Below are 26,285 nucleotides of genomic sequence, written 5' to 3'. Positions count from 1 at the left end.
AATACATGAATTAATATAAATGCTATACTGCGAAACTTCGATAAAGCTCATTTTTCAATTAATTATTACTACTATTAAATTGATTGATTGGAAAGATTGCTTTGTTGAGCATATTCTAACTTGTATTTAAAATATTCATGAATTCAGACTTCTAATAGTAACTTACACACAAAAAAATATTTTCAACCCTTATAGTAGTAGAAGGTGACGAATAACAAAAAGAAAAAAAAATCTAACTAAATATATCACAAAAAAACAAATTTGTACAAAAAATTAAATAAGTTTGTATCAATCTTAAACATTATATAAATCATCATTCAGTATTTGTTAATACCAAAGAGTCTTCTTTTATGAAAAAAAGGATGCTTTGGTATGACAACCAATGCTAGACTAATGAAATTGATACTAAAATGCTTTGGTTCGTAATGGGTATATGCCGATGTAAGAATGAATAAAATGATTGGGATAATGGTTAAAAATTTCCTTGTGGGAGTGTATTGGAGGCCGTGATCGATCTGCTCCCAATGAGTGAGTCGTCGACAACTGCCTTGATCATTTGTGAGCCAAGGGTGAGATTTGGTCTGAAATTAAACATAATGAATAGATTAATTGGCCATCAAATGAGATAGTAATAGATTCAAATAATAATAAAATTATTAACTACCCAATGAAGGAAACAAAATGAGATTCCATTATGTAGAATATTCGTGAACGTCCATACCCACGGAACAGTGAAGGAGTCCAATGGAATACTAAGGAGGATTAAATGAACAATCCCAATCAGTGACACATAAAAGCACCAAAATCCCCGACCATTCATATAATTGACGTTTGGGTTTTCATTCCCATGACCTCCTGGCATCATCTCCGGTCATATCATCAATACTCCATTTGTTTCAAGCTTTGAAGCTTAGACTTTTCTTTAAGTGGTGTGGACTACAAAGTCAGTCCTTGAATAGAAGATAGATGAAGAATCAACAGTTACAACACAAATAACAAATAATATTTGTAGCTATCATAAATAAGGATATTTAAGATAATATTTTATATTATTTCCTTACATATGACGTCAAAATTCAAATATTATTTTGTTAATAAACACAACGAGCTTTTTATCCATTCGCTCAACCTCGACTGTCAAAAGCCAAAGGAACATTTAAACAAAAAACATATGATAGCTTGTATTCTGTATTTTTCTTGTTGCGAATTGTAAATTTTTGAGCCAAATTTATATTTACAAATTTGCCTGTACGTCATATTTTCTCTTTTTATATCGAAATTGGAGACTACGTTTACACAATGTTGAAATTAATGATCGCAACTTTTTGATAAGTCAAGCAAAGTGAGGAAAATTACATGTTATTGTCATAGAGATAAAATACAAAGCTAGAGGAAGTAGTCCTTGGATAGAGTATTGATGTGAAGAAGTATTTGACGCTGTCAAAAAAGAAGATATTGAACCAAAACATTCGAATTGTAATTGTTTATTTTTTTAAATGCTTATTGTAGTAATAATAATTAATTTAACAGCATAATTATATGAATTTAGATATCTCAATAGGCTATAAAAAATATTTTTGAACCGATTATTTTATGAATTATATTAATATTTTATTCCAATTTTTAAATAATTTTATTTAGCAATTGCACAATATTATCAGTGGATTTGGGAGATTATTCAGACTATACTTCAATTCAAAAATCAATAATTATTGTTTCTTAAATAGAATATGATTCGTAAGTATTCTCCAATCTTTGGTCCCTGGAACATTTTCATGTTTTTCAAAATTATATATAATTTATACGCTTTTAGTAAAATATTAAATTAATACAGTAGACTTAGTCCCTGTCATCATTTATCTGAGAATTGTTCCTATATTTGGAGGATTTCGTAGAAGTTGCCGCTCTGGAGGTACAATTATAGGCCACAAAAGTCGGCATGTTCAACTTGATATATATATATCTTATTTAAATGATATACGTCTGTAATAATGATGTGTGAGTTGATATGATGTAATGAATAATTAGATGCAAATTATACCTTTAATCTTATTGCGAGAAATACTATGATTTCGAATGGTTTGGTCAACTATCAATTTTCTCTTGTCTGGTGTCACAGCGTCAAATGAATTTCCCTTGGTATTGCTCAGTATCGTCACTCTTTTATATTTTATCTCTATGGTTATTGCATATTGGAGTAGGAGTGAATTGATCTTGACAAGTTTGAATTTTTCAGAAAATTACCACTTTGGAGCCCTCCCCCCATTATCGATACTCCATTAGGGACACGCTCACCACAGTGCCACACAATGAGTCCTTACATCTTCTTTCAAGATCCTCCAAAGTGGTAGTTGTCCAAATAAGTCGAGTTTAAACTTTTAACTCGAGTAAAAGTTTGGGCTCTGGTACAGCCTTCAAAATGACGCCCCTGATTTTGTTTTAATGTTCGTAGAACATTCATCAGTATAGTTTTCAAACATATTTAAAATTCAGAGTGGGATCTTAATGGGATCACTTCCAACAAGAGCATTATTTAGATTATATAGAGTTGCTTTTATAGCATATTGGTATTATTGTTCTATATTTAAACTTGTATTATATATAATATACATATTTTCTGTGGATTAATAAAATAAAATAGGATTCTTATTTAAGTATAATAGAATTGAATATAAATAGGGGATGCTGGACCTATTTATGACATTCCTTCACGTACCACAAGAGGGAGCTCACGTAACACCAACAGTTTGAGAACCACTGATTTAGAGCAACATTTTCATTTTCCAGATAATTATCTTAACATTTTGCACATCTTCGCTTATTTGGTTGCAAAGAAGAAAAAAAAATTATCTGCATCTGCTCCTCTTCATATGAAAACACTGACGTCAGAGGAGATTTCAGGGGATTCGTCCTTTTAATTGAGACATAGATTTATTTAGTCTGAATAGTTAAACTAGAATATTGAACAATATTTACACCATAATTGCACAGTTAGGTGAAATGTTGGGAAGGGGGAAAATCCTAGATTAAACTTCATTAATATTTAGTAAAAACAAAGGAACTCAACTAATGACCTATTTCATAGTATAAATATGTCAAATTTTTAATGATGAACTAAATGTATATACATCCAAGTATATTTGTTTAAAATTGAGTTTTAGATGTATTTCAGAGATAAGAGTCGTTGAAACCGGGGTGTAACTCTTGCCCAAATTTGATTGTATAGCTTGGCGTACTGAATTTTTATCCTATTATTTGAACATATTTTTTATTTGCGATCAAGTCATGAATATGTTATTAATAAGAATAAGGACAAAAGTGTAAACTATTAATCAATTTTCAAGTCATTGCGTCGTTTGGGTAGTTATGATTTTTGAAACTTCCATTTCTAATGGAGTTCATTATGTTTACCAACATTATCCATAAATTTCAAAGACAAGAACAATTATTTACTTAATTTGTTCGATTCTTCATCAAATTTTTAAATGTAGCTAAATTAAAATCTTAAAAAATTGAATGAAATTAAAAATTGATATACTACCATAACTAAATAACTACGGTTTGTACACAATATAAGATATAACCAAATATTTTTTAATAGTAAATTATTCATGATAATATCAGAGTTTGGGGCTGGACTTTGAGACTTGCGACTCAAATAGGAAATGTGTTCATATTTTGAAGACCTACGACTCAATTTGATCACACAATCAAAGACTCACGAACTGAATTGAACTCGTTAGCTAAGACTCACGACTTGAAAGCTATTTTATACTAAATTCGAAAAACATTTACACTGTGTACCTTATATTATAATTATGGTCTTGAAATGGGCTCAAAATAAATCGAAAGACTCCAAATGAACTCGATAAAAATATTCAAAGACTCAAATACTTAGACTCGCAGTATAACAACTTTTTTCAACCTCTGGATACTATTGTAATTATATAAATGAATAATTAAAATATTTGAATAATGAAGCTTTGTATTAAAAAAATTAAGTAAAATTAAACGGACTGATAAGTTATCCTAATCAATAGAAATACTTATCAGTTTTTACTTAAATTATATAAATAATGCTAAAAATTTTTTTCAATAAGATTTATATACTTTAAATACTATGTATTTCAATATTTTTGTCTTGTTCAAAATATGTCTCTAACTAACCTTAAAATGAATAAAAATAACGATAAATTTGAAATCAAACACTTGACTTGACGTAATTGCAGATTCGTCATTAATGTATCAATAAAGTACTACTAAATATATTAGTTATCTTTGATATATTTTTTTATTGTAATCATTTTAAATTGACGTAAATTAATCTATCTTTCTTTGAAAAAAAGCTATTCTAATCATCTTCGTCTTGTGTGGCCAGTAAGATTCTTATGTATAAATTAAATATAATTTGTTTTCTAAGTATGAAATGAATGTTATAATGTTCTATCTTAGATAGCATTCAATTAACAATGTTACTAATGTTCATATCTGAGTGATACTTTATAAACAGAAGAGGGGACTTGCTGTATCAGGACTCCCCCCTTTTGTTTATAAATAAATTTGATTTCATGAACAAGTTATAAAAATTAGTCAGTTGAACATGGAATCCACAAGCATATCATATGTTGAAACCGAAACAACCTTGCAAATTTCTTCGTTTCATTTAATATTATATATTTTGACTCATTGAGAGACATATATAGCCTAAAGATAATTAATAAGATACAGGACAATCCTTTATGTGTGGAAAATACAACGTATAAATAGTTTCGGGGAAGTAGGAATTTTTAAAACAATTTCATCGTATGATAAATACTTGTTATTCATTAATAATCAGTATATCAATAATTATTTTCGAAGGTTTTTAAAAGCTTGTCTAGCCACTTTTTTACCGAGTCAGTAAATACTAAATAATAATTCAGGCACAAACGTAAGTCATATGAAAATGTTGGTTGAAATTTTCTCCGCTATGCAAAATGTCGCTTTAAACACCCTCCTACTTTTGCCGGTGAAAATTATGCATCTTAATAATATACATTATTATTCAAGTGTATTAAGGCTCAACTCTTAAATGAAAAATTCAATGGACTAAGTGCATGATGTATAAGATTTAATCATAATTAAATAATAACTATTTAATCAGTTAAAAAAACGATTTATTATACATTGACGTCACAGCTTTTATAAGGGGTTACGCATATTCATATATAATATTCTAGTCAAATAATATATGAAACATGCTTCAAGTGGGAGGGAACCATTTTGGTAAGTCTCAATACAGATGAATGATATTAGGGAAAAACCGCAAGAGTTTTTTTCGCAAACTTAATATAATCCTTAACAAAAGACGTTGTTGACTCATTTTCAAAGAAAATTTCCAACAATGGCACCCTTTAAACTTATTATTGAACATCACTCACACAACCTATTTATTTGAGACAATAAAAAACAAGAGTCACCATTATTTTATGAATACGAAGAATTGCGCCTGTGCGGGGTGGAGTAGCCTAGATTCTCTGTCACATCGAAAAAGTTAATATTATATTTAACCCTATGTTCTTTTTGATTGGCTCTGCTTTATGCGTTATCGCAAACGGTCCAGCTTATAAATACATACACGAAAGGTGATCCTTCTATATTAAAAAGTGGGGGATTGTTTGGATATGATGAATAGTTATATGTAAGCGTTGAGCATTTTATAATGTATATAATATATATATGAGTGTTAGTTATATATATTTACTTATTGGTATGGGGGTCAGTATGATTTTCGTATAGGGTTGATAATAGTAGAGTTTTTTTTATGAGAGATGTAAAACTGCGACTCGTTACCCGCTTTTTGGTGTGGATATATGGGAATGTTTGAAAAAGAAAGAAAGATGTGAGAGGGGTGTTTAGTATGATTGTTGAGGAGGAAAAGGAGATAAGGGCGGACGCGCGCACTCCCTTTTCTTTCTATCTTATTTGATGCGTGTGCGTGCGTGTATGTTTGAAAGAAAGAGAAGAAAGAAGGAAAGAAAGAAAGAAAAGAATTGAAATGACTGAAGCTGGAAGAGCTAGACGTAGAGCAGCTAGCTAGAAGCTGAAGACAGAAGAAGTAGCAGCAGTGAGACTCCCTTAGCTTAATGTGAAAAGAAGTAGAAGGCATTGGGGAAAAAGGAGATCTCATTCCAAAGAGTAGAAGTTATTTTAATCTTAATTTATAACATTAGAAGAAGAATGAATTAAAAAAAGTGGATTTCGTGAGTTCAATCTATAATAAATAGAGTGTGAATCCATCTTTTCTACGTACTTAGCAAGAGTGAGCTTGAATCTCATCATTGAAAACATGGCCAATAATTCAGGACTAGATGATATTGATTTGGCCTCACTCAAGGATCCTGCCGGGATTTTCGATTTAATGGAAATTGTGGGGAATGGGACCTATGGACAAGTTTATAAAGGACGGCACACCATGACTGGTCAGCATGTTTTTTATTCTCTTTTAAAGACTCTCCTTCCAAGACCCTAAGCGCCCTAAGCCCCCTAATACTCCTCTTCCTTCCCCAATTTCCCCGAAGAGCCCCTCTCGAACGCATAAGTCGTTTCATGTACGTGTCATGAGAATTTGTATTTAGACATTGCTTCGAATTCCACTTCTCCCACTGTGTATTTCTAGAAGCAATCAAGTCTCTACATATTTTTCACAAATTCTCGTATCTCAAAAATTACACAATTACAAAATAAACGTGTATTATTGTCTATACTTAACAACAGAGAAATTCAGAATCTGTAAAATACTTACTCAGTTCAAGAACACCCTTATTCTTAATGAAAGAATGGAGTTTCAAAGCTTGACTCTGTAAAGTAAATATTGAGTTACGATAATTTGGCTCTCAACACACAATATGCTATGCTCAAGTTGGCTTAGAAGAATAAGTGTACATGTTTCATGAATGATTCAAATTCCATTTAAAAAATATATATTAATGTTCCTTTTTGCTAATTAATTATTATGTACACAAGTCCAGTCAAAAAGTATGTATATATATATATATAATTTGAGGTGCTTTCATGGTACATAGACCCCCAACGAATAATAATATATTTCACTCATTTTGAAGAGATGCAGTTCAAATGAGGACACATTTTAATTTGATTAGTCACTCTGATCTTAAATTTTTGCCAACATATGATTTCTTAAATTTTGATGTGTGTACGTTAATAATTAAAATCCATGGAACAACTATTTGTGGATTCAGTCGTTAAAAGAACTATTTTTATCTATAATTACATATTATATTATTAGTATTAACTAATACAGTTTATGGATTTGACGCAGGACTAATAATTGAAAATGTTTACTTCATTATTATAAACCAAACGTGTTGGGATAAATTTTTTTATTAACATATATTAAGACATTCATCCCCCTTATAGTCTCAAATCTGAGCTTAAATCTAAAGAATAGTAATCCAAATGGCATGATTAATGTTTTTATTCATTGATGATACTTGGATACTTTAGTTCTATTATAAATAATTTTAAGTTATGAGCTTTAGAGATTTTTTTATGCATAAATACTCTCTTAGTTACACCATAATGTGTCAAAAGACAGCTTTTAATAATGTTTTTTGGGAAATTTCTTTGCAAAATAGAAAGAGATTTAGGAAAGATGAACGTGACTTTCAGGGACTAAAGTCATTAAAAAAAAAAAAAAAAATGGAAGAAAAGGTAATTAAAATATGAAGCTATTATTATTTTGTTTTTCAAAAAAAATTTCAGCTATTCAAAAAAAAAAAAAAAATTTGGGAAAAAAATTAAAAATATAATTTTTTTTAACAATCCATATCTATTCACAAAAAATTAAATTTTCTAGTAAAAGGGAAAATTCCTTGATTTTTTTTTTTGGAGGGGGGGGGTACAGCCCCTCCAGCTCACTCCCTGCGGACGCATTGTTTCTTGATAAGTAATTACGAGTATACCTTACGTTGAAGTCAATTATTAACATTTTGAAAAGTTGAATATGAATTATATTTATTTCAAGATTCGAGTTGCTATCGTATTATTTCCTTGTAATAATGATAGGTTGATTTGCTTAAGGTTAGACTTATTATTAACGTTAATAATATAGGTAGCCATTACGTCAATACTAAAATAATCTTGAATAAATATCAAGAACGGGAGAAATTCCCAAACAATTTTTTTACTTCATAAATGTCTATAACATAATAATTCATTAACATATTCCGATCAATTATTTATTTTATATACAAGTTTTTGGTATGATTTGAAATATCCAACAATCCTTACTATAGATTAAGACTGTAGTTATATAACGGGACTCCTTGGAATCCTAGTGCATCGTTAAGGACTTAGCGAGAATTGCATGAATAATAAATAAAAAAAATGCTAGAGCAAAATGGCTTAAGGACTCTGCATTGATAAAAAGGTTGGGAATCACTGGTTTAAGACATCCCTTTGATTTGAAGCTTTATTTGGCTTTCACAAAGTAATTTAAATAGAATCTGTCGTACTATTTTCCTTTATTATGACCAGGAAGTGTAATTTGCGGTGTCTTCTAAGGCGTAACACAAATATTTTATTTACAAAAATGGAAGATAATTCGTTGAAGAATACAAATGTAATCCTGACTCCATTTTGGGAAAATTTATTGTTGACTGACCACATGATATATAGAGTATTTATGTACCTTAATTAATTTAATTAAATTGTTTTTCATGAACAAACATCTTACTTGAAAAAAATAATATTATGTCTTTTTTTTCTTAATTACAATTTCATAATGATCATATTATTTAGTAATTATAATTAAGAGGAGTCCATAAATTATTATTGACATACTTATACCATCCCCCACCTTCAGTCCATTAATGTGGTTGGATAATTTACGTTACGTTCAATATTTTAATTTTATTTTACAACTGTTGAAAAAGGAAGAAAGGGGCTTGCCTTTCTAATAAAACTCTCAAAAATAGTTGGGAACGGAGGTGTGCATACACTATTCATGCTAATTACTTGGATTAAAAATTGTCTCATGATCCTTATGTTATTACTAAGGGGATTATTAGTCCCATTAATCTATTGTATAATTATTATTATTTATTAGTTAACGGTACAAACTCATTCTAAAGCAATCCGGTTCCCGACCTCATTTATTATGAGTGGTGTTTGATGATGATTAATATATACATAAACAGAACATATTTTGGGTTTCGGTTTGGAAATCGCCCTAGAACTGACTCACAATGTTATACTTTTTTTTTTTGGACCGAATGAGTAATTCGTGTCCATTAAATAAGTCTGGTATTGATCCATCTGATAAATTTGGTATTGACTATTTGTATAGATGAATTGTTCCTAGGACATTCACTATCCTATCCCATACACTCGTGTAACTAAGTTGGGGTGAGAAAAAATCAGTCCAATTAATGAAACGGGGGAAGAGCTCCATTGACATATTTTTTGCCTTAATTTTTTCATAAGGAAATTATGCCATGGAGTAAATTGAATTTCTGACAGAAATTCGACTTCGTTTTGGGGTTTAAAATTTGTGATTTTGTCAGTCAGAGGGCTCCAGATACCAAAAAAATTGGTCAATGTTTTGAAAACGATTAAATTTCGATCCACAGTCTGTCTCGACCAAGAATTGCTCTCGGACCATGTATCTAAATTATCATTTGTATATTTTCTGTTTCATTTTGTTCTTCTTTCTTTCTTTTTTTTTTTTAAGAGAGAGGAAAAACAATAATTGCATTGTGAAATTGTAATAAATCACTTTTTTTTTGTTAAAAAATGATGTGGTTTAGATTCATATCATTTTAAAGTGTATGTAATTTATATGCTCTACATGTCGTCATCTTTCAAATATATATTTCCTTTTTAAGTATTATTCTGTATATACATAAATACGTTTTCTTTTCTTTACATACAGTTATTACTAAATAATTAAGTATATATGTTTATACTGTAAATATTTATGTCGATATCTAATAGTCTAGGCATAATAATATTAGATTTTAAACAGGGGAGAGATGAATGAATGTATTTATATATAGAGCCCATTTTTAGTGGTATTATTAATATCACTCATTGTAAAGGTCAATGAACCATTATAGTTATGACTTTGGAAATTCCATCAATACACACTTTCAATCGTCTTGTGTTTTTATGTTAAGTAAGAAATCAATTAACTTTTTGATGACATGTAAATATATTTTTAAACAACAATGAGGAGATTTATGTAAATACCAGTTCTTAATAATCGTAAATAATAATGTGCTTACCTTTACATTCGATCTGAAAAATGTCTTAAACCCATCTGAGACCGTTATAACTTTTGTTGGGTCGAATGACTCATTCTGTACTTCAAAAACATCTGATTTGTACGGGTCACATAGAAAAATTTGGTCTAAATCGGTTGCACGCAAATAAGAACGAATTAAGATCGAACTGGACCAAAAATCGGTCTCGGACCGAGTCTCAACACTACTACTTACCGTGATAATAAATCCTTAAGTTTATAACTGATTGACAAAATTATAAAATAACTGATTCAACTGTCATTATAGCATATCAGGGGCGTCTGCAGGATTATATTTTGGGGAGGGCTTGGTTTTTGGAATTTTTTTCTTTGAAAATCAAAAAAATAAATTTCGTAAATTAAATTTTTCGGGAAAAAATTTCAAAAATCCACAGCTATTCATATAAATATTGAATTTTTGGAGAAAAAAAAAGTTATGGCGTAACGAGAAGGAGTGGCTTATTTCAGTATGAAGTTCCATGAATTTTACAAGATTTGAATTACTATTAGTAGAAATAAAAATTTCCTTAATTTTTTTACGTCATGGTCGGAGCAATATTGTTTTTTGACGTAATGACACTACATTCAATAATAATATCATCTCAATAGATTGGATTTTATACAATAATTATGACTGAAAACAATATGATATGTGAAAAATCCAAGCTCGAAGCAATGCTTATATCCCCCCCCACCAAAAAAAAAAGATACCCACGGAGTAATTTGAATTTTTCGACAGAAATTCGACTTCCTCTTAGTACTTAAACTTTGAGGTCCTTTCATGTTTTGGCTGAATAGAGGGTACCTTAGTGATTATTCTTGTACATCAAACTTAGTACCTCTTTACAAAGCAATTCTAGCTTTGAACCCAAAGAAAGAAGAAAAAATCTTGTAGTAAAAAAAATTATCCATTTTTGAGCTAGTTTTCTTAAACGTTTTACCGTTTTTATGCATACATTGGAACTAGTCTAACATGACCCTTGCTCATAATAGTTGAGTAACCCTATTCTATACTATCTATTGTCAATGAATAATATAATCTACGTAATCAGACACTCCTTCCTTTTTAAAAAATGGAGGTTTTGTGTGAATAACAGTTAATTGTTTGTATAAGGAAACTATCAGATGAAGGAAATTTACCGATCTGTTCCACTAATTTATTCTATATTGTGGATATATTTTTATATAAACAATTAACAGTTCTTTTCACAAAATAGACTATTTTTAAAAAGTAATCTCATTTTGTACATCAATTTTTTTAAAGAATCCCTCAAATTATGCAATACCAACGAAGCGCATAAATTGGTAAAAATGAGTATTAAGTCCGAATAAAATTATTAGTTCGTTGATTATTTTGTAGAACTTTCTTCTAGGCCTTTTATATTTAGGCTCACTTTATGTATCAACTTTTTACTGAAGTATGGAGAAAATCTATTATTAACGTTTTTTCTACAAATTAGAGGGATTTTATTGAAGTATGGAAGACTGGGACAATTGCAAAATACCCTTATTATCCAATATCTAAAAAGCTACTGCCATAAAATTTATATTAACATTTTCATATAATTCATATATTGTGGAAACATTTGATTATTTTTTAATCAACTTTTTTTCGAAATGTTGAATAAAAACTGATTTTGAGGAGTAAATTTAATTTTTTGGAGGAACATTGTTTTATTCAGTCAGTTTTTCATTGTTTTTTCTCTGACATACAATTATTTGAAGGATTGATTATTGCAATAACAGTTGATATAATTTTATTAAAATTCAGAACACACACATTGAAGATAAATTATACAGTGTACCCCGTGACTGTTTTTCATGCAAACAGACAGACGACGTACAGATAAAATTTATTGATTAATAGATAGCTTTATTAATATAGTAGATCTTTTTTTTTACTTCACATCAAGCATGTTTGTTCACAGAGTAGGGATCTGAAGAGGTTTGTGAGAGCGAATTCATTCTTCCTGTAATATAATTCTTATTGTATATTAATCTTCTATAATACATTGAGAGCTAAAAGTCTTTAGCTATTTATTCATCAAAAAATATTATTTAGTCTATTTTTTCTTAATTTCTGAGTCAAACTTAATTTTTTTAACTCTTGTAACATTTATCTAGAAGACAATTTGTGGAAAAACCTGCCTACTAACACAGGTTCCTTTTTTCTTTTGCAATCAGGTTGTAGAAGTAGTTGCGGGTTGGGTATGTTTTCATTCGAAAGGCGAAATTCTTTAGTTGTCTTGAAGAATACTGTCAAAAAATGGTTTGATAATTTTTTTTAATAATTTATCTAATTGCAATTTAGCTCCTTTGTGGTTTTATTCGTACGGCTTATTAAAATCAGTTAATTCCTTTAATTTCTAATATACAAAAAACGATTTTTGTAATTTATTTTCATAGTTTAAAATTTGTAAAATTGTTTGAACGCAAATAACTCAACGGATAGTAATGCTATATAGCTATAATTGATGCCATCAGATTTGGGGTTATGAAAGAATTTTAAATTTATGCAGTTTGTTATAGTAAGGTAATTGAAGCCAGATTTTTTCCGGAAAAAACAAGTTTAAAGACCTTCGCAGAATCCCCAATAATTAATTAACTAATAATCCACAACCTATGCAATAAGATTGTTGTCATCTTAATTTTCCATCTTACTGTATCAATAATTATCCTTCTAAAAACTCTCAATGAAAATTGATTTAAAGAGAAACAAAAAAACGAAAACAAAAAATCACAAAGTAATAAAATAGCAAGTTCGATTTAATGGGGTGCGTTTCCATAACTGTTTGTGTAAAAAATAAACTTATTGTGTATTATCATTATGAAACAAAAATATAACTTTTTTTATTGCCTATTGGAAAATGAAGTTATGTTGCGTTGATCTTTATAATCTATAAATAAATCCAAACTATAGTAGACTTTTGTAAGTATGTTTTACCAAATTTTGGCATCTCGTAGCCGAAAACGCTTCTTATAATTGTGTCAAATGCAATATGTGATCTTCCTACTTCCAAATGATAAAATAGGACACATTAAATCGTTTAAAAATACTTAATTATGGGTCGCATTTTCATTTGTAAATGAAACTTTTACCCTACTTTGGCTTTAAAAACGGTCTCATGAGATGCTTCATATATCAAGACAAATTACATCCTTGCAGAAAATCTATTGCCGGTGCAGTTTACAAAATTTACTCTTATTAATGAGACGATAATATATTTTATATATAAACTCAACAGTTGCTATGGCAATAGATAGAACAATATACATACCTATAATATAATACTCTCTGTATAAATGAGAAGAAAAAATAAACGCAGAATAGTGCAGAAGTATGGTAAATAAAATAAAAATATTTTTTTGTGAAATACATTCTCAAAAATCGACGATAAATATCATCATTTCTCTTCTTTTTTTTCAAAAATTGTCTTTTATTTATCTTCGTACATAGGCATATTACATGCATTAGATGATAATAGTTATAATGAAAATATGGAAGGTAATAATAGGAACGTCTAACTAAGAAAATAATAACCGGAAAAGCAGATGTTACTGTTCAATATAAAGTTAGTTTTCTTCTTAGCAGCTCCTATAAATATATATTGTTTTTCTTACTATGATGATTGGTTTGAGATAAGTTAATTTTCCTATATACAGAAGAATCATGTTATAATAGTGTTATATACAAGTATATTTTTTAAATAAGTGCAAATAAAATTATTATTCGTAATCATCTATTTAAAAATATATATAAGGTATAAGAACGAAATATGGCGCTTCAGATTTCCGGATTTTCCGGGATATATGTTGAAAAAATTTTGGAATACTTTTTTTGGGTAAAAAATAAAAATAAACGATTCATTTAGACGACAATACACCGCATAAAAAGATCCAAGGGATTTTTGCATCTAAAAATAGTATTGTTTAATCTTAGTTTGAAAGAAAAATACACAAAAATTTACACTGTTTTTGTTTGTCAGCTGTCGATGATTTTTCTTCCTTACTTCTAATCAGTGTTTTTAATTTTGATAGGTTCCGTTTTTATTAAGCTGCGAACAATTATCAACTATCATTGAATCATAATTCCATAGATTGGGTGACTACCAACAAATTTTTAAAATTCGAGACAAGTATCTGTGTAATTTTTGTTTCGGATCTGGATGTAAAAGCTTTGGTAACTGAAATTTACCTAAATATTTACGTTTATTAGAAGGGGGTTTTGGGGCTTAGAAATGCAGTGGTGGTGCAGTTTCAACTGCTTTGAGGCCCAGTACTTCAGCTCCAACCTGAGAGGCGGTGTGTATTTTGGGATATTAGGAGAGTTCCTAGATGCTCAGGTAAGGGGTGGCTGAGAAATTTAACTTACCTCGGTCCTTGCAGTTTACCTGGACAACCCTTGGACTGGGGTGTATTATAGTATATTAGAAGAGTTCCTTTGTGCCTAGAATTGCGTCGGCGGTGGAGTTAAAAATATATTTTGGCCTAGTACTTCACCTTGTACAACCTGAAAGCCAAGGTGGGTGTATTTTGGGATATAAGAGGGTTCCTCGATGATCAGAGAAGCGTTTGACTCAGGATAAAACAACCACTTCCTCATCGCATGAAAGAAGAGTCCCTCCCTGTACATTGTATACTAAATACTCATCTCATAAAACCATCATGAGAATAATTCCTAAAATTTTAGTCTTTATTTTTTTATTTATCTTTAGCAAAAGAGTTAGTAATTAATTTTAATTTCTAAATGTCCGGGCCAATTTACTTTAGTTGAAGCTAAAAAGTAAAATATTCAAAATCCTCAATTTTAAGATGTAATGATTTTACAAAAAAGCGCATAGACGATAAAAATATTAGTGCCAGTGATTGTAAAATTTTTGTTTACAACGCTTTATCGTATGATCCTAAGTGATCAATAAGGAACAAGATTTACTTAGTTAAAAAACGAGCGGGAAATACGCAGTTACTTTTTACCCAACCTAATATATTTCTTTGATAAAATGATTATCTTCAATTTCTATCAACAGAGATACTTCTGATTCATCTTTTGGAGGCGCCTCAAATTGAAAATTAAATTAGTAAAATTCATCGTTGCAATGAAAAAATAGTTATGAATTGATGAATTTTATGTTCTTGCAATGGGGCCAAATTAAGTCTTATAAATCAATTGAAGGCTATAGTTAACAATCTTAGGTGTCTCAAATTATTCCTGAAATTTGAATACAAAACTCATAATTAACCGGAATATGTCTATGAAATATGATGTAAAAAGTAAATTGTACATTTATCCTTTTCTTGATTTTTGTCCATGATTGTTTTAATGTTAACTCACCATATATGTGTATCATACAAAGGAGGAGAAGTAGAGCATCATGTTTGACACAATACATATATTTATTATTTTAGTTTAAAATTAGGTTATTTTTTAAAATTCAATTATTATATAATAACATTTATATACTCTAATCCTATTGATTTTTCATTTTCTGATTCATACTTGCCTTTGTATGAATCATTTTACAAAATGATACTTTTAAGAAATAAATGAGGTACTCTTAAATCAATCATTTATGTACATATTTGTACGATATTTGCTATTCGTGAAGGATATAACAAAGACAGGAGCAGTAGTTATGCAGGAGTGTTACAACTACACAAAGAGTATTATTCTCGATGTCGTTATTACGCCAAGAATTTTATTTTTTCATTAGTCAATAAAGGCCCATTTTTTCTTAAATAGAACGTCGTTTCCATTGTTGATGTCAGTTATTTTGGGGGGGATAAATAACCCAAGTTTTATTTGAATAAAAAACCTTTTTATTCTAAATTAGGGCAAATATTGAACTATAGGATGTCAAAATGGGACCAATAAATAAAATTACTTAAACCTCACTGTCTATCAAAAATCTATCCCTCTATTGTCTTGTTTTATTATATATTAAAGCCTAAAATATATTGATGCATGGTTATACAATCTTAGATACGTAGTGAAGACAATAAATTAACTATTACAGGGAGGTCCAGATAAATTGGGAAATTTTTTAAAGGCTTATAACGAAAGAAATGGGTGGGGTAGCCGTAAGTAGGCCGAAAATCCGGGCACTGAAAATGAGGACATTTTGTGGTAAAGACATCCTGCTGTTTTTTGGAACGGTACACTGTACTGTTGGAAGGTGTATTTTTTCTTTGGGCTACTCCATCTATCCAGGGAATGTAAATTAAAATTGTGAAACCAGAACCACTACAAAGTCAAAGCTGGATTCACAGGAGCTCACCCGGGCCTACTAAAGCTTCCGGCGCTGTTTGGCTGAAATTATCAAGAGAGGCGGATCTCATTATGAATAATTGAATGTCATTTAATGTAGCTTTCAAATAGTAAAAAAGAATTATGGTTCTTCTCCGTCTATTTCGTTCGTTATAATCCTTAAAAGATTTTCTCAATCTATATCGATCACCCTGTACAGTAGAAATAATAATATATTTATCTCTAATTATCCTATTTTTATTGTCAATAATCAATCAAAAAAAAAAAGAAGGTACAAATCAAGCCATTTGCAGGGATTTTCAATACATATTACTTTGATTTGCAAGTTTATTCTGTCTTTTTTTCTTCATAAAGCCATTTGATAGAGTTACATCAAAATTTATTGGAAACTTGTGCATTTTATTTAGTAAAAATATCAACTTTGAGCCCGTAAGTTGTTGTCGTCTCCTTCAATTATGATGTAATTTAAGTCGTCAGTGAAAATGCTCTATAAAGCTATAAAGTTCTTAACCTGAGTTCGATCGAATTTCAGGGGTTCTATGAGACACTCAGTGGTTCGGCAAGCGCCCCCCATGTCCATTTATTAACTAGACTGTAATTATAGAAGAGACTATTTTAAAGGTTGTTAAACAAGAAGAAATTTGATTAAGCATCCCTCATATCTAAATGATATTTTTTGAATTAAAAATGTATTTTCGAGTCTCAAAATTTGTACATAATATATCCCCTTGTTATTTTTCTTATGTATCGTATGAAATAAAAAAGAAGTATGGAAAGGAAACAATGTCGTCACACTACGTTAAAAATGTCAGGCGCGCCATTTTTTAGTTTTTCTTATAAATATAGCAACAAATATTAATATTAAAAGTACTTCATATCTAAAATATATAATAATAAGGTATTATCTCTATCATCATGAGTGTCTTTGGCAAGAACAAAAGTTCAAATGAATTATATTTTCATAGAGATATTACATGTTCAAATTTGTATAAATAGCTATGTAGAAAATTCTTCACTTCGGTCTTAATGGATAATCTTTCAATCCCTTCTTACTATGTCCAGCAAAAAAAAGTGGTTTGATGAATACACAAAATATGGTTTCACGTGTATAAAGGAAAGTGATGGGATTCAGTGTCCTCAATGCATGATTTGCACTGCCAAGTTGAGCAATTCTAGTCTAGCACCTACAAAACTGAAGGAACACTTCCTAAAGCTCCATGGAGATGGGAAATGAAAGAACACACCACTTTCTAAATTCAAGGTGAAGAGACCTAAATTTGATGGAAAGGCTACTCTGCCTGTTCTCCGCTTTATACCCATCGACGAACCAATCCTCACAGCATCGTACGAAGTTGCCTAACTCATCGAAAGCAGAGCAAATCACACACAATTGGTGAAACACAGATAAAACCAACCACGTTGAAGATGGGGAATATAATGCTGGGAAAAGCTGCTGAAGACAAGTTATCTCAATTCCTCTTTCAAATGACACTATCAGCAAGAGAATAAACGACATAAACAATAACATATTGGCTCAAGTAGTTGCAGATCTTATTCAAGCCCTGTAAAATTCAGCCTCCAACTCGATGAGACCACTGACATTTCTAAACGAAGTTAGCTTTTCGTATTTTCGCGCTATATGAAAGATAACGTGATACAAGAAGATTTTCTATTTTGTAAGCCTCTTACAACAACAACCAGGGAAGTCGATGTGAAGAAACTTGTGGATAACTTCTTGAGAGGCAACAATCTTTCATGGAATTTGGTTTCTGCAGTTTGTTCGGACGGAGCTCCAGCCATGCTGGGACGAAACTCTGGTTTTGAAATGCTGGTGAAATCTGATGTCCCACACATCATTATTACTCAATGTGTTCTTCACAGGCATTCGTTGGCAACAGAAACCTTGCCTCTTAAAGTAGTGTAAGTATTAAAAGTTGTTGTTGAATGTGTGAACTACGTGGAAAATAGTCTATGAAGCACAGTATCTTCAAAGAGCTGTCTAAGGAAATGTACCTCGGAATTCGAAGTACTTCTGTAGAGCTGAAGCAAGTAATTGCCATGCACTTAGAAGATCTTACAAAGCCTCTTTAGGGATATTTCCCCACTACTGGGTCATATCCAGCATGGGTGAGACATCCTTTCACGTTTAGTGTTGCGACAGCAAACGTGAACGATGAATATCTCGATGTAATCATTGAACTTCAGCAGAGCCAGCTTCAACGGCAACTCTTCAGAACAACAACACTTTCAACGTTTTGGTGTCAGGAAATCGTACCATACCCACTTATTGTAAGGAAATCCCTGGATATACTCATACCGTTTGTAACAAGAGATTTTTTTTTTTTGAAAAATCCTTTTCGAGGATGGCGGACATAAAAACAAAGAAAATGAACAGATTATTTTGCGAAAACGAAATGAGAGTGGCACTTGACAAGGTGAAGCCACGCATTTCTGAACTTGTGTCTGAAAGGGCAACAGCAAAAGACACATTAATTTGCAACTAATATTCAATGATTTAGTTTTTTCGTGAAATTAATGTTTTGTAGGTCTTGTTCTTTGAAAATAGTGGTTCATTTTGTGCACTCTTAAAATATATACCTATGTTCTTTGAAGAAGTCATATTTTATTTTTCCAATCATGAAGGGGTTCGGTGGATGTACTGAAGAAGCTTGAAGGGTTCAGTATCTCTAATAAGGTTAAGAACCACTCCTCTATAAGTTATATGATAATTAAAAAATTACATTATTTACTTTTTCTCGAATATTACTGTAATTGCAATTGTCTTAGAAAAAATAGTCTGTTCAGACATGCTTATGTACATTGTGACTCTTTCAGAATTACAGTTTCGGTGGATTTTTAAATGGAGCATCTTCTCAGTTTCGTTAAAGGAATAAGTATTATGCACTTTGAGTTCAAGTTGTTAATCGACTTTGAATTTCAATTATTTTTGGTCGACAAATTTTTAGGAAATATAAATATATTCGCATTTTCCTCGTAACAACCCTTGAGCGTGTTTATATTTACAACTGAATTTTATGGGTCTTTTTGGTGTAGAAGTAATTTTCTTATAAAATAACAATTATCCAATTATCCATGTTCAGGCTTTTATTCGACTTTAAATTTTAATAATCGTTCAACAAAGGCGGAATGAAATATGAATGATTCAAGAACGATGAAATGCCATCTTCACATCTTCCATTAATGCCAAAATCTTTAACATAAATATTATTTATCTACAGGGTATAACAACAAAATACGGTGCACTTGATCTTTCTATTTTCAATAAACATACAATGACCATTTTTTAAAGATTGATTCAAAGACCAAGAATGAGCTGCAAGTGCAATAATTTAGTAAATATCTCACTCAATGTAGCCTCTGTTGGTCTCAATAACGGCCCCCATTAGGATCCTGAACCGTGTGTAGGCGCTTGAAACTGGAACCTGATCTAAATTCTTGCATTCCAGGACGATGATGTTCTTCGAGGACTTCTTGATGGTGTGAATACCTCTGTTATCCTTTGACTCTAGGTAGGTCCTGAAATAAATGATCAATCGGATTCAGGTCGGGGGAGCTAGGAAGCTAAGTATCCAGGGACACCCAATCATAGAAGTGCTCCTGGGGCTAATAATGAGTCGTTTTGGAGGTGTAGCACAATAGCGCACCTGCGTTCTGCTTCTGAAAATTTAATTGGCTTGCATTCCGGTTGTTGACTCCATGGTAGTGTTTTGGCGTCTAAATGAAAGGTTTTATATGTATATTTCTCCACAAAAAAACAACAACAACAAACATTGAGCAATCATCATATATGTATGCCGGAAAAATTCGGAAATCTCAAGTGCCAAATTTCATTGCTACACCCCGTACATAAACTCAAAAATGAGAAAAAAATGTTATCCTTTTAAAATTTCATTGTGGCTGCAATTTTGAAACAGATAACCCCTCGTCTAGTGATTTTTATTTTAAAAATCTATCAGCATATTGATTTATTATACAGGGCGCGTGGACAAAATCTGCCGCATATTAAGGACGACATTACTCCATCAGCTGATGTCTGATCTGTCTGTTTTTGGTGTTAAAAAATTTCCCGGGTCATAGACTTCAGTTATTGTTTACCACTTGTAGCGATAGTATCATCTTAAGTGACCAAGAAAAGTCATTTTGTTCAATGAGACAGATCGTAGGTGCGCTGCCATACAGATTATACTTAGTGATCACATGAAATTAAGCAATGCTGACATCTCTGGCCTTCTGTCAATGCCAGTTAGAACGGTCAGAAGTCTCAGGAAGCAGCTGGAGGAGTCATCGGATCCGATGGACGTTGTTGACAGGAAGAAGAAGGAGGAGAAGAGCACCAGGATTGTCCGGGACGTCACCTTCATCAACAAGGTCAGTGACATCATCGACGAGGACCCCCCAGCGTTCCATGAGAGCCATGGCGAGGGACCTGGGAATGACCGAGTGGACCGTGAGGGCTTGTGTGAAGAAGGACTTAAGGTGCAAGTCCTACAGGCGTCAGACAGCCCAACTTCTGACAGAAAATACTCGAGGGTTGAGGCTGCTCAAAAGCTTCAGGCTGCTGAACATCTTGAAGAACCTAAAGTTGCCGAACATGCTCTGGTTCTTCTCTGATGAGAAGAATTTTGTTCAGGATCAAATCCACAACTCCCAGAACCATCGCTGTATTGCCGTGAACAACGGAGACGTCCCCAAGAACATGTTTCTGGCCACTGTCATGTTCTTTGGGGTCGTGTCAAGTGAGGGTCATGTCATGCCTCCCTCATCTTCGAGACAGACCTCAGGGTGAACACTCGGCTCCGCCCCACAAAGCTAAGCCGACGCAAGAATGGCTGAAAAACAATGCTTTAGCGTTCGTACCCTTCTCCTCTTGGCCTCCCTCATCACCAAATTTGAACCCGTTGGACTACTTATCCTGGTCTACGTGGAGAACATGACCAACCGCTCCTCCTATAACACCAAGCAGTCTCTCATCACCTGCATCAAGGAGAAATTCAGTGAGATAGAAGCAGCGCAGGTCCAAAATGCCTGTTCTCGGTTTCGTAGCCGCATTGAGCGGGGTTTTGCCGCAGACGGCGGCTACATTGAATAGATAGATTTTCTATATCCTAATAAAGATATTCGTTTTTATTTTATCAATAAATATTATATAATAAGCTTGTAGTTTTTGTTTTTTTTGAAGCGGCAGTTTTTGTGCACGCACCCTGTACAATCAGTAATCTATAGCTATCGTTGTCATTAACTTCCTTTGTTTGTCACATATATATTTTTTTTCTCTAAAATCCTTTCAATTTATGTATCTACACAATTCTATCCATCCAGATTAAAAATATTTTTAATAATAGCAAATATCATTTAGAATATTATAAAAGGGGATATTATAGTAGGATATTATATAGGATAGTATAGGGAATGCAATTGTATAACTACGTTTATTTATTAAATATTACTTAACTACTTAAAGTAGGTAAAGTATTACATTTTAGTGAATGTAACTAACACGTTTGGCAAAAATGATCGGACCTTAAGAGGGCATACTTTTTGTATATATTTGGGATTACTATAAGTCGTCCAAATTATAGTGACAAACTTTGCACGCCTTGCACTCTAAGTGTGCCTCATATTAAAGACAAGTTTATTGAGATCTGGACTTTGCATAGGCCAAAATTCATTAGCCCAGAAGATTTAGACTAAGGCTATCCCAGAATATTTTGAGGTATTTTCCGATCTTCTGGTGATTGGACAGTGTAGATGGTCCACTAAGAGGCTCTTATTCTGCTAATAAATTTCCTTTCTAAGCAATCCCACGCAGAGGGGTGCGGAAATCTCAATAGTTTTACGTTAGCTTTGCCATACTTCAATTAAATAAAACAATTTAATTGTTTACTAACAATTAGTTCTATTATTATTTTGTATTTTAAAATGTGTAAAAAGTTAAAAATTTAGTTACATATAAATTATGCATATCAAAATCGTATATATTTTGACTGGCTGTTTTGATATTATAGGATAATTTATTAATTCATTTCTAACTGAAAAATTACTAACTTGCTTACTTACTTTAATTTATAGGGCAATTAGCTGCCATTAAAGTCATGGACGTAACGGAAGATGAAGAAGAAGAAATTAAACTTGAGATCAACGTTCTCAAGAAGTACTCGCATCACAGAAATATAGCAACCTATTATGGGGCGTTTATTAAAAAATGCCCAGCAGGGAAGGACGATCAGCTATGGCTAGTAATGGAATATTGCGGAGCTGGATCTGTAACGGACCTCGTCAAATCCACCAAAGGACAAAGTCTAAAAGAAGATTGGATCGCTTATATCAGCAGGTAATGATTTTATTCCCTGCTTAAATATTTGTGTACATTATTGATAACTGTTCTTCCTTACCACTGTCCACAGAGAGGTACTGAGGGGCCTCACACATCTTCACGCATGCAAAGTTATACATCGAGATATAAAAGGTCAAAACGTTCTTTTAACGGACAATGCGGAAGTTAAGTTAGTAGATTTTGGAGTCAGTGCTCAATTGGATAGGACGATTGGGCGACGTAATACATTTATTGGAACCCCTTATTGGATGGCACCTGAAGTAATTGCCTGTGATGAAAATCCTGAAGCTACATACGATAACCGCTCAGACTTATGGTCCCTTGGTATCACAGCTTTAGAAATGGCTGAAGCTCAGCCACCGCTCTGCGATATGCATCCCATGAGAGCTTTATTCCTCATCCCTCGTAATCCTCCTCCACGACTGAAATCTAAGCGTTGGAGTTCTAAATTTAAAAACTTTATTGAAACCGTTCTTGTGAAGGACTATCATCAAAGGCCATACACAGATCAACTTCTTAAACATCCTTTCGTCCGAGATCAACCTACAGAGCGACAAGTCCGAATCCATATCAAGGATATGTTGGACCGCATGAAGAAACACAAAGAAGAGAAACAAAGGGAAGAAATGAATCAATTCCAATTTTCTGGATCTGATGATGAACTCCCTGAGGCACCTCTTGCTGGCGAGCCTTCATCCATCCTACAAGCACCTGGAGAAAATCAGTTGAGGAAAAACTTCCAAGCCATTCAAGAGCATAATAAGAGTGCAGCTCAAAAACAAGCAGCACTCGCCGCGGCTCAACAACAGCAACAACAGAGGGCTCAAAAGGAACATCGTAATTCTCGTAAAGAAGAGCCCCCTCCAGTTGAACCAGGACCTCCCTCAAGACCACCGCTACCTCATCGATTGGATGGAAGTAATTCCTCCACTCCTCCAGGTCCTCCTCCCCAAAGACCCCTTCCACCACCACCAGGACAACAGTCTAATAATGATCAATTACGTAGAACAGAATCCTCAAAACCCGCGACTCCACCTTCTAGGGATCAAAGAAACTCAAGAATTCTGCCTCAGCCACAACAACAGCAACCTCCGCAGCAGCAACAGCGCAAGCCTGAGGATCTAGACGTTCTTGCTGCTCAATTAAATGAATTGGCAGCTAGTCCAAGGAATCTACTAAGGATAAGGCAGCGACAGCCAAGTGGAGGGGATAAAAATTCAAGTAATGGGAATGGATTGACAGCCGTTCCACCTCCCTTAGTAGAAGATGACGACAGCAGCGATGATGATGATCAACCAGTACAGAGAGATGGTGAATTATTCTTTTAATTAAATATAATTAGCAATAACAAGTTTATATTTATTAATTTTTTTCGTACTATAGGTACATTGCAAGTGAATGACCCCGTGCCCAAACCATTACGCGAGCTTCAACGAAAGGCCCCTGGTCGGCCTCTTCCCCCTACTCCAGATGATGAAAATTGTCAAAATCGGGATATTAATGCCCAAGTGATGCCTGATTTGTTACCTCAGCAATCTAGTAATTTGTCAGGCCCCAGTACTCCAGTTAGTAGGATGTCCGAAGATCAACGTCAAGTAATTATCATTTATTTTTAAATTTACATACTTCTCATAATATGTACGTATGAATACGTAAAAGCTATACAAATCCTATATATAATCCTTATTACCTATTTTATTAATTCAATCCATTATTTTCTAGGGAATATCTCCGCATGGAGGGATGCATGAAAAGCAGAAATCTTTCTTGTCGTTTGGGTTTTCGGCTGAGGCAGCTGCTAATAATGGCAACGGTGGGGTTCGTCGTGAATCATCCCACGTTCCGAATGTCAATGTTGCACCATCATCTCATGACCTTGTTGCAGATACTCCAGAAATACGCAAGTACAAGAAACGATTCAACTCTGAAATTCTCTGTGCAGCTCTTTGGGGAGTGAATCTCTTGATCGGCACCGACACAGGATTAATGCTACTAGATCGATCAGGGCAGGGGAAAGTGTATCAACTCATTTCCCGTCGTCGTTTTCTTCAAATGGAAGTTCTTGAGGGACAAAATATCCTTGTAACAGTGAGTGGAAAGAAGAATAGAGTCCGCGTATATTATTTGTCGTGGCTCAAATCTAAAATTCTTAGAACGGACAACGCTATAGAGAGGAGAGCAGGCTGGATTAATGTGGGAGACCTTCAAGGGGCAGTTCATTTTAAAATTGTGAAATACGAGCGTATCAAGTTCCTGGTCATAGCTCTACGTGATTCTATAGAGATCTATGCTTGGGCTCCTAAGCCTTATCATAAGTTCATGGCCTTCAAGTCTTTCAGCGAACTTCAGCATCGACCACTTTTGGTAGATTTGACAATTGAAGAAGGTACACGTTTAAAAGTTGTTTATGGGTCTACGTCTGGATTCCACGCCGTGGACCTAGACTCTGCTTCCGTCTATGACATCTATATTCCAAAACATGCCCAAGGCCCTATTACACCTCATACCATTGTCACTTTGCCAAATTCTAATGGAATGCAGCTACTTCTTTGCTATGATAATGAAGGAGTGTACGTCAACACGTATGGAAAGGTTGCAAAGAACATAGTTTTACAATGGGGAGAATTACCCACTAGTGTTGCTTACATTGGGACTGGACAAATCATGGGATGGGGAAATAAGGCAATTGAGATTCGTTCAGTCGAGTCTGGCCACCTTGATGGAGTTTTTATGCACAAAAAAGCTCAAAAACTCAAGTTCCTTTGCGAAAGGAATGATAAAGTATTTTTCTCATCTGCTAAAGGTGGCTCTTCATGCCAAATATACTTTATGACACTCAATAAACCCGGAATGTCAAATTGGTAAACCATTCTACTACGACTTCTACCACTCCTAGACCTACACCTACTATTAAATACTACTACTACTTCATACCTACAACTCATTTTGAGAGATAAAGGGAAAAAAATCTCGCATGTCGGGTGCAATATAACGATGATGATGATGATATCCTCTCTTCTTTATTTTTACAAAAATATTAATGATTACTACATATTATACAAAACAAACAAAACGCGTAATTTTTAATTTAAATACATATACGACATACTACTTCTGCATACAACGTCATTAAGAGAGATAAGTTTAATTACCTACCTAATTACTACATACGTCATGAAGAACCACTACTAATTATACATATATTCTCCTTGAATAATCCACAAATCGGCCTTTGTAAACAACGCTAGTGAATAAGAGCAGAGCTGATGTTGTTGCTCTTCCTCTAAAATATATTTTTAAAGTTGCTTTAGTTTTCATATTTCAATTATTGATTAATGATCATTATAACAACATCACACGCA

General features: G+C 32.6%; 2 protein-coding genes across 2 annotated transcripts; one reads left to right on the top strand and one right to left on the bottom strand.

Annotated features, from left to right (window-relative positions):
* Window positions 1-79: 79 nt before the first annotated feature.
* On the bottom strand, window positions 80-1,002 carry ORMDL (Orosomucoid 1-like). The gene is made up of 2 exons (XM_040714648.2): window positions 665-1,002; window positions 80-581 (listed from the first exon to the last, which is right to left on the bottom strand). The coding sequence occupies exons 1-2, from the start codon at window positions 863-865 to the stop codon at window positions 318-320; spliced, it is 465 nt and encodes a 154-aa protein (XP_040570582.1). The 5' UTR covers window positions 866-1,002; the 3' UTR covers window positions 80-317.
* A 4,611-nt stretch (window positions 1,003-5,613) lies between these two features.
* On the top strand, window positions 5,614-26,034 carry msn (serine/threonine-protein kinase msn). The gene is made up of 6 exons (XM_040715810.2): window positions 5,614-6,242; window positions 6,297-6,461; window positions 22,659-22,920; window positions 22,994-24,234; window positions 24,307-24,518; window positions 24,646-26,034. Exons 2-6 carry the CDS (start codon window positions 6,329-6,331, stop codon window positions 25,786-25,788), a joined length of 2,991 nt encoding a protein of 996 aa, XP_040571744.1. The 5' UTR covers window positions 5,614-6,242; window positions 6,297-6,328; the 3' UTR covers window positions 25,789-26,034.
* Window positions 26,035-26,285: the final 251 nt, after the last annotated feature.

Source organism: Lepeophtheirus salmonis, chromosome 6, assembly GCF_016086655.4.
Source record: "Lepeophtheirus salmonis chromosome 6, UVic_Lsal_1.4, whole genome shotgun sequence".
Lineage (NCBI taxonomy): Eukaryota > Metazoa > Arthropoda > Copepoda > Siphonostomatoida > Caligidae > Lepeophtheirus > Lepeophtheirus salmonis.
This window is presented reverse-complemented; position numbering and strand designations above follow the sequence as displayed.

Coding starts and splice junctions, on each gene's coding strand:
- ORMDL (XM_040714648.2), bottom strand. CDS start 865: ATGATGCCAGGAGGTCATGGGAATGAAAACCCAAACGTCAATTATATG. Junction 582..664: donor CATTTTGTTTCCTTCATTGG/GTAGTTAATAAT, acceptor GTTTAATTTCAG/ACCAAATCTCACCCTTGGCT.
- msn (XM_040715810.2), top strand. CDS start 6,329: ATGGCCAATAATTCAGGACTAGATGATATTGATTTGGCCTCACTCAAG. Junction 22,921..22,993: donor TGGATCGCTTATATCAGCAG/GTAATGATTTTA, acceptor CACTGTCCACAG/AGAGGTACTGAGGGGCCTCA. Junction 24,235..24,306: donor TCAACCAGTACAGAGAGATG/GTGAATTATTCT, acceptor TTCGTACTATAG/GTACATTGCAAGTGAATGAC.